The 8,249-nt window shown below is 41.5% G+C and overlaps 1 protein-coding gene across 3 annotated transcripts; it reads left to right on the forward strand.

Moving 5' to 3' along the window:
• Positions 1-1,146: 1,146 nt before the first annotated feature.
• On the forward strand, positions 1,147-7,907 carry LOC123398020 (protein SMG7). 3 transcript variants are annotated; one of them, XM_045092533.1, is made up of 8 exons: positions 1,147-1,269; positions 1,619-1,727; positions 2,139-2,732; positions 2,817-2,939; positions 3,893-4,122; positions 4,212-6,317; positions 6,484-6,628; positions 7,368-7,907. In XM_045092533.1, the coding sequence occupies exons 2-6, from the start codon at positions 1,656-1,658 to the stop codon at positions 6,283-6,285; spliced, it is 3,093 nt and encodes a 1,030-aa protein (XP_044948468.1). In that variant the 5' UTR covers positions 1,147-1,269; positions 1,619-1,655; the 3' UTR covers positions 6,286-6,317; positions 6,484-6,628; positions 7,368-7,907. The 3 variants fall into 3 exon arrangements, with proteins under 3 accessions (XP_044948468.1, XP_044948467.1, XP_044948466.1); XM_045092532.1 differs by having other exon boundaries at positions 1,161-1,269; positions 7,363-7,907; XM_045092531.1 differs by having other exon boundaries at positions 1,163-1,269; positions 1,629-1,727.
• The last annotated feature ends 342 nt before the right edge of the window (positions 7,908-8,249 follow it).

Consider the following 8,249-nt stretch of genomic DNA (forward strand, 5'->3'; position numbering starts at 1 on the left):
TGTTACCTTTACCTATTAATAAAAGACGGATCGCTTTTGTCCGCGTGACATGTTTTTCCGTAGAAAACTCCCTACATTTATTGAAATTAACTCACACTCCAAGTTGAAGTGAGTTCAGAAAAAGTTACATTTTTGCAAAAAAAACACACCCTATAATTTGTGGAAATTAACCCGCCATCCTATTTTAAGTGAGAGAATAACTGTTCGCTATTTTCCAGTAGGCCCTTTTTTTTAAAGTGGGTTTAAATACTTTTTAAAGTATTTATATCTTCTAAGTCGTAACTTCAATTTTAACTTGTTATACATGAAAACTGTTTAGAAAACTGTGTAAAATTTGAATATGATAATATTTTACCTCTTTAACATTTTAAAAATATTATTTATGGTACAATCTTAATCAGCACACTGTTCGTCTTTATTTTGTACCGGTGTAGATCCGTATTAGAAATTAACACCTGAGCAAAAAAAAATTGGAGACGAAAAACCCCATCTACAACCACGCATACACACCTCGACAAAATCTCTACGTGAAAAAACAAAATACATTTCTCATTTTATATCGAGAGAGATAAAGGTATAGACACGTCCTAAAATATAGTATTACATTTAAACATGTTGTGATTATGTGAGCATCGAGACAACCATTGAAAATGATATGAGGAGGGATAAGAGGCAACCTATATGAGATACATATGGACATGTTGGGAGAGTGTGCTATTTTTTCTCTTCTGTTATAACACACATATTTTTTTGCTAGTTTATAATAAAAAAAATTAAAATACATTGAAGGATCTAAAAATATTTTAAGTGTATCAAATAGGTCCTAAAAGCTTAAAATCGTTCATTGGATGTCATATATGTGTATTTTACCTGCAATTTTTAGAATCTATTTGAAACATTTGAAATACTTTTAGAACCAAAGGTGAACGAACTACACACTATAAAACACGCGGTGAACGATTTTAAAATTTTAGGACCTATTTAACACACTTGAAATACTTTTAGAACCTCAAACATATTTTACTTTAAAAAAAAGTAGCAAAGGAGTTACCTGCCCACTCGTCAGGCTCCGGGCCGCCTACGACCGCCTTTGGGTCGAGTCCAACCCGAACACGGCACGGCGACGACACACCAGACCACACACCGTCCCGTAAACAAAAAGACGAAAAATAGCCTGCCCTTCCTTCCTCTCTTCCCCTCCCCAAAATTCCCCTCTCCTTCTCTCGCTCCAGTCGCGACGGCGACGGCGACGACGACGACGACGATCAGGTATCAATCCCCCGCCCCCTCCCCTCCCTCGCCCGATTCGCGCAGATTATTCCCCATCGCTCCCCCGATTGCGAGTTTCCAGCTCCGGAGCAGTAGGTTTTGGCTAGAACCCGCCTCCGTAGCCGTCGGTTGTTGGGGTTAAGGGAGATCCGGCAAGAGGCCCTCTGTTGCCGGCGGCGGATTTGGGCGTAGGGATTTATTTGCTTGATTTGTTTTAGCTCGGCCTGGTCGGGTAGTTAGGGCTGGGTCATGTTTCCTTTCCTTCACCACTCGGGCTTGCTATTTGCATTATTATTGTGCTGTATTGTCCTCGGATGATTGATTCCGTTGGTAATTGCGGTGCTTGTAGTTCGTTGCAGGTGATGGTACTGATGTTCAATTGATTAATGATGACTGTTCCGATGGATAGTACTGCTGTTCCGCCATCGCGGGACCTCGTGCAGCGCCTCCTTAAGAAGGTGAGCTTTCCTTGTATACTGATGACATCTAGCTATTTCACACTAGGTTGCTTGTTGGGCCGTGTTCCATGTGGCCTGCTGTACCTTGCCTTGTATGTGATTGGTGTATTTTCTTGCTTTGCCTTCTTGGATAGGCACAATTCATGTCAATGGTTTATTATGTATGAGTTTTCAACCACTAACCGTTGATTGTTACAAAGAAAAAATAAAATACTCTTGACAATCCGAGTTAATCATTCCCTGAATGTTTCCAAGTTTTTTTTTTTGGGGGGGGGGGACCGCGTTAATTAATTTCCATCTTCTTTTTTGAGTTATGGTGTTTCCTGTTTGATAAATTATTGGTCAGTAGTAAAATTAGTTCATGCGTGACCTTTGGATATAAATGATGATAGCGTGATGTTATTTGTGTAGAATGCCGAGCTCAAAAGTCATCTTGAGAAGTCAGCACAGTCCAAAGTCCCATCAGATCCCAACATATGGCTTCAGATGCGTGAGAACTTTGAGAAAATGATTCTGGCAGATCATGACTTTTGTGAAAAGCATGAGATCGAGTATATTTTGTGGCAGTTGCACTACAAAAGAATCGAGGAGTTCAGGAACCACATTAGTTCTGCAGGTTCAGCTGCATCTCAGAATGGTAAGAACAATGCCAACCCAGATCGAATCAAGAGAATTAAGTCGGCCTTCAGGAGCTTTCTTTCAGAAGCATCGGGCTTCTATCATGACTTGATGTTCAAGATCAAATCCAACTACGGCCTTCCTCTGGGTTACTTCTTGGAGTCTCCTGAGAATGCAAGCAGCCCTGACAAAAATGATAAGAGGACAGCTGATGCTAAGAAAGCCCTGATATCATGCCACCGTTGTCTCATATATCTGGGTGATTTGGCCCGCTATAAGGGTTTGTTTGGTGAAGCTGATTCTGCAAAACGTGAATATGCTGCGGCTTCTAATTACTACAAGGAGGCAGTTTCAATCTGCCCTTCCAGCGGCAATCCACACCATCAGGTTTAATCTCAACTCTGTATTTCATCAAATGTTCATGTATTCTCTGTTCAGTTTTCTAATGATGACACTGATTGGATTTGTCAGCTTGCAATATTAGCTTCTTACTCTGGCAATGAGGTAGTGGCTGTCTACAGATACTTTCGAAGCTTAGCTGCAGACACTCCCTTCTGTACAGCACGGGACAACTTGATTCTTGCTTTTGAGAAGGTAACGGTGCTATGTTCTTCACTAACTTACTTCCATAGCATTGTTTTACTTCTTTTTCCACATTATTTGTGGTCCAGTGTAGAATCTGTTACCCTTCAGTCACATATGTATAATTTTGCATGGAAGAGAGTATCTGCAGTGCTATGTAGTACTGGAAGCTGCCTTGCTCCCCCTTTATCTGATATCGTACTTCTTGTTTGATATAGATAATAAGATTGTCCAGACTCGGTTGCATCTCATTATGTTTTTCGTTGTGAGGGTTAACTTCTTCTATTGATACTAGCTAATACACGTGCTTTGCTACGGGAAAACATACCAATCATGTTAAGCCATCGTCAACAACTCAGTCTTCTCTTCATCTCTGCTGTGTCCTTGAGCTCATCCAAGTTCTGTCTATACCGACATCATACTCAGTCTAGGTCCGGTCTAGTCCCATGGCCACACCGAGTCATGGTTCTCTGGCCTGTTGTATCTCAGTATATCGATTATCAGTGTTGCCTCATGAATTTGACACCAATTGTTATGCTTGTTTTTGTAATGCCATAGTTGTGCTTTATTTGCTAGTTTGTGAGTTGATATCTTCTTCAGTCCTTGTGCTGCTATGTTCTCCCTTACAAGTTCTTTACGTTTGCAGTTTTGAGAGGTTTCTGTCTGTTTGCTTTTATGTTTCTTTGGTTCACTCATAATAGGTATGCTTAAGTAGGGTTCTCAAAATAGTTCGAGCTCTGCTTTTTCTGGGTTAGGTTCTAGCACAACTGGAGCCTGAGCCTTGAGCTCCTAAGATTTAACAAGCCATGCTCGAATAGCTTGACTGGTTGTGCTAAATGAGTTCCAATCCTGTCCCGAGCCCTCATTTCACCGGTTTCACCTATTAACAGAACTTGAAGTGTTTTGGCAATTTTTGTCAGCTTTGTACTATGCCTTAGGACTTTCTAACTGTATTGCTTTTGCAGAATCGCCAGATCTTTGCACAGCTGCCAATCAACAACAAAGTTGCAATTGCTAGGACATTACCCCCACGGTCAGCTGGGAGGGGCAGAGGACGGGGCGAAATAAGGTTTCAGCCCAAGGATGTTAATACTGAAGCAGCTTCAAAAGAGCGAGATCAAAATATTCCTGATACACGGAAGTCCTTCTTTATGCGGTTTGTTAGGCTCAATGGAATTCTTTTCACAAAGACCAGGTACTTCCTGTCGCTTATCTCTCTCTCTCTCTCCCTCCTCCTCCTCCTCTCTGTGCTGTCCAGCTAATTGTCTTTTATCTCTTTGGCAGTTTGGAAACATTTGAGGAACTGTTTGATGTGGTCATCAGTGATCTGAAAATTCTCCTCTCTTCTGGTCCAAATGAAGAGTTCCATTTTGGTTCTGATGCTGCAGACAACGCATTAGTTATTGTTCGACTTGTTGCAATCCTTATATTCACAGTGCACAACGTGAAAAAGGAATCAGATAACCAGTCATATGCTGAAATTGTCCAACGCAGGGTACTTCTTCAAAATGCATTTACAGCTGCTTTTGAGTTTGTTGGACATATTCTCAAAAGGTGCTCAGAGCTTCGTGACATTGCATCAAGTTTCTATCTTCCAGCCATTGTGGTCTACATCGAATGGCTCGCATGCCAACCGGAGTTAGCTGCTGATTCGGAGATGGACGAGAAGCATGCGAATGCTCGATCTTTCTTCTGGAACCAGTGTGTCTTGCTTATGAATAAGCTCATCCTTACAAACCTTGCGTCCATTGATGGTGATGATGATGAGGCTTGCTTTTTTGATATGGGCGTGTATGAAGAGGGTGAAACTGGCAATCGACTTGCATTGTGGGAAGATTATGAATTAAGGGGATTTTCCCCCTTGGTGCCTGCACATATTATCTTGGATTTCTCAAGCAAGCACACATTTGGAAGTGATGGTAGCACTAAGGAGAAGAAAGCACGGGCACAACGGATACTTTCTGCAGGGAAGGCTCTACTCAATTTTGTCCAGATTGATCAACTGAGAATATTTTTTGATCAATCTTCAAGAAAATTTGTTGTGGCCAAGGAGCCTCCTGTTTTTGAAGCTGCCATCTCTACTCATAGATCTCGCAATGCACCTGAACCAAATGTTGTTGAGCTGGCACATGAAATTGGTAACAAATTTGATGCAGTGGCAACTAATCTTGGAGCAATGCAGTCGGGAGTACAGTTGTGTTCCGAGGGAGAAGATGATGAAGAAATTGTTTTCAAACCTACAGTATCTGAGAAGCTCCCGAAAGTACGTACCGAACTACCCGTTAATGGATATATTCAGCCTGTACAAATGTCTACTGCTGGGTGGCCAACAATTGGCGGACCAGCTGCTAGTCAGAGTACTGCATCTGCATCAGCTCCTGGAAACTGTAATGTAAGTGAGTCACTTCCCATGTCTTCTGGTGGTTGGGGTTTCAATGGCAGGCAAGAGGCTATTCCTAGCAATTCAATGTCGACAACTTACGAATTTGTGCAGCCTGTTGAGATGCCTACTTCCAGCTGGGCAAGTAATGGTGCACCACTTGTTGGCTCTCCGAACACAATGCCTGCTTTCTCAGGTGCCATCTCTGATCCGCGTGTATCTGCAGCAATGGTTCCACATTTTGGCAGCCCAGATTATTCAAAATTGATCCTTGAACAAGAAAAACTCTTAATGATGGGATTAAATAATGTTCATTTGTCTGGAAATGGATTCCCTGAGCAGAGGTTTCAGGGTGGATTGAGTGGATTACAGTCAATTGTATATTCTCCACATGTATCTGTTGAATCTGGGCGCAACAATACAAGTTTGATGCATAATCAGGTGAAAGCGACTGAAGAAACCATCCCATCCACTTCTGATTTAATTGTACCATCGGCAGCAGCATCTGGTGGGGTGACAATCAATCTCACTGATGCACCTGTAGCTGTATCAAAGAAGAATCCTGTAAGTCGTCCATCAAGGCCCGTTGGTCCTCCTCCAGGATTTAACCACATCACTCCAAAACGCCATGATGATATTATGCCATTTGAGAAGCTGCAGCACCAACAGATCGATGATTACAGCTGGCTGGATGGTTACCAGCCATCAATGGAACATGTTCATAACTCAAAAGCTATTTATCTTGATGATGGGACTACCAGCAGTGCATTCACCACTCCCTTCCCTTTCCCTGGGAAACAGCAGGTTTCTGGGGTGCACACCCTAGGGGCCAGTGAGAAAACATGGCAAGATTTCCACCTTTTTGACCCTGCAAAGCAGAATATGGTTCAAAACCACCAACAAATTAATCAGCACAGTGGTCAAGTGGCAGAAAAGCAGCCGGCAAAACCTATCGGATCTGGCCGTTATCTTGTGTGACGGAGTAACTTGTACCTGGATGGTTACTACTGGTAAAAATCTTCCTTCCTATAGATTCAAAAATTGGATTCTAGCCATGAGCCGTACTTCTCTTACCATGTCAGTCTGTATGGCATCTTTTCATCTCCTTCTGTTGGAGCTAATTTTCTTTACATATCTAAAGTAGTGCTCAGTTATATGTTTTTTCTACGTGGATAGGAGTCGCTGAGGATCTGTTGGAGTAAGTGGCACAGCTTGATATACCTATTCAATTCGGACCCATACCTGCAGCCCTTTCATAGTGTTAAATTTCTTTTGGAGAATGGTGGTCTTGGAAGCATAGCAAGTGCTGCTGTTAGGTTTGGTAAGTTCTATGCTAACACCCATTCCAGCATTTTTCCTTATTCTTTTTTCGGATGTCCCGGCCTTTAGGATGTTTTTTTCTTTTATGTCTCCTCCTTTTCCTTATGATGGTTGAAAGGGTGTTGGCGTACAACATGAAACTGTGTTTCAAAGTCTAATGATCCTATTTGAAACTGGCAATTTTTTAGTGCATTTCTTATAGACACAATCGATTCATTCCTGTTGTGTCAGCATTTCTTGCTATGTCATCATATCTCCAACTGGCATCTTACCATGAATTACTCTTTTTTGTGCAGTTTATAATTTGGTTTGGAACTGTTTGGTGATCATTTCTACTATAAATGCATTCTATGTTTCTGTTAAATCATATGTTAGGCTGTACTACATGTTATGTTGTATAAGGGTCGTAGTTTCAATCCTGAGCTGCAAGTTACTTCCTCAGTAAACTAATATAAGACTTCTATAGAAACTATAAGAGTACTTGTTTTTTGGCACTGCATTCATTCAAATATGTCATTCTGCATGTAATGTCAATCTGCAGAAGGAATACCAAACTTGTCTAACAATGTCAAATATATTTCATTTTTTTGCTGTTACTAAGACTGATGAATCGTCTCTCTTGGCTGAACTCTTGTTGACTTGAACTTGTTTGCCCAATCTACTGTTTTAATTAGAATGCGAGCTTTCCTTCTTATGATGTTTTAACTGTTGTGTATTGTTTGATTTGTGATGAAGTACAGGGTGTGCCAGGTCTTCCGGGGCCAGTTGGAGGTTGGAGGGTGATTGATCTTTGGACTGTTTGATGGGGATGAATTGTACGCAGAACGCTTGGATGCTCAGGCATGAGGGGTTTGATCGAAGGAACTCGAATCCAGTCACTATAGGCGCGCTATGTGCTTCAGCTCTCATTGGATAAACTGTCTACCATACAGAGAATGGCCAGTGTGTGGCTGCTGTGGTGGAAACTAAATGCCGTTTAGTGTTGCTCGTGCTCATCTATGGCTACTATGAATTTAGTTCGAGGAACAGTTAGCTTGCTGTCAAATTGGCCCTCGAAGTATACTACATCTACTTATGTTGCAATGTTTGCGATTTGCTGTTGGCAACAGCAGGTTATAATCCTCGTTTTGTGAGGAAGTTTACTTCGATATCACTATATGATTTGAACAATTTGTTTTGGTGTTTGTCCGGTACCAGAAAACATAACCCTTTTTGTGCAATAATTTTCTTGTTACCTTGTCGTATGCAATGCCCGACTGAATACCAATATGGTTTCCTAATGAGCTTGCTTGTGTGTTGTTTTTTGGTTTCCATAATGTTGGGTCTTTTTGGACGAGTGCAGGGTTTAGATCCACTCTGGGGATTTAAGAATTCCTGTCTACCTGACGTTGCATTAGAACCCTGTATGCGGTAGGTGTATATGAGGTATATGTGTTCCCAAGCCAGTTACTCCCTCCGTCCTAAAATGTAAGATCGTTTTGAGAAACTTATATTTTGGGACGGAGGGAGTATCTTGCATCGTAGTTATTCACACAAAGTTAATGAATTTAGATTTTGGTAACCTGAGAACGAAGGCAACGGATATGGATCGTCCACTATGAGTTCAGAAGAACTGGCGGTCG

Source organism: Hordeum vulgare, chromosome 5H, assembly GCF_904849725.1.
Source record: "Hordeum vulgare subsp. vulgare chromosome 5H, MorexV3_pseudomolecules_assembly, whole genome shotgun sequence".
NCBI classification, from domain to species: Eukaryota; Viridiplantae; Streptophyta; class Magnoliopsida; order Poales; family Poaceae; genus Hordeum; species Hordeum vulgare.

Excerpts from the sequence above, each read along its gene's own strand:
- LOC123398020 (XM_045092533.1), top strand. The coding sequence starts at position 1,656 with ATGATGACTGTTCCGATGGATAGTACTGCTGTTCCGCCATCGCGGGAC. Across the intron at positions 1,728-2,138 it reads TGCAGCGCCTCCTTAAGAAG|AATGCCGAGCTCAAAAGTCA; the intron begins GTGAGCTTTCCT and ends TTATTTGTGTAG. Across the intron at positions 2,733-2,816 it reads GCGGCAATCCACACCATCAG|CTTGCAATATTAGCTTCTTA; the intron begins GTTTAATCTCAA and ends TGGATTTGTCAG.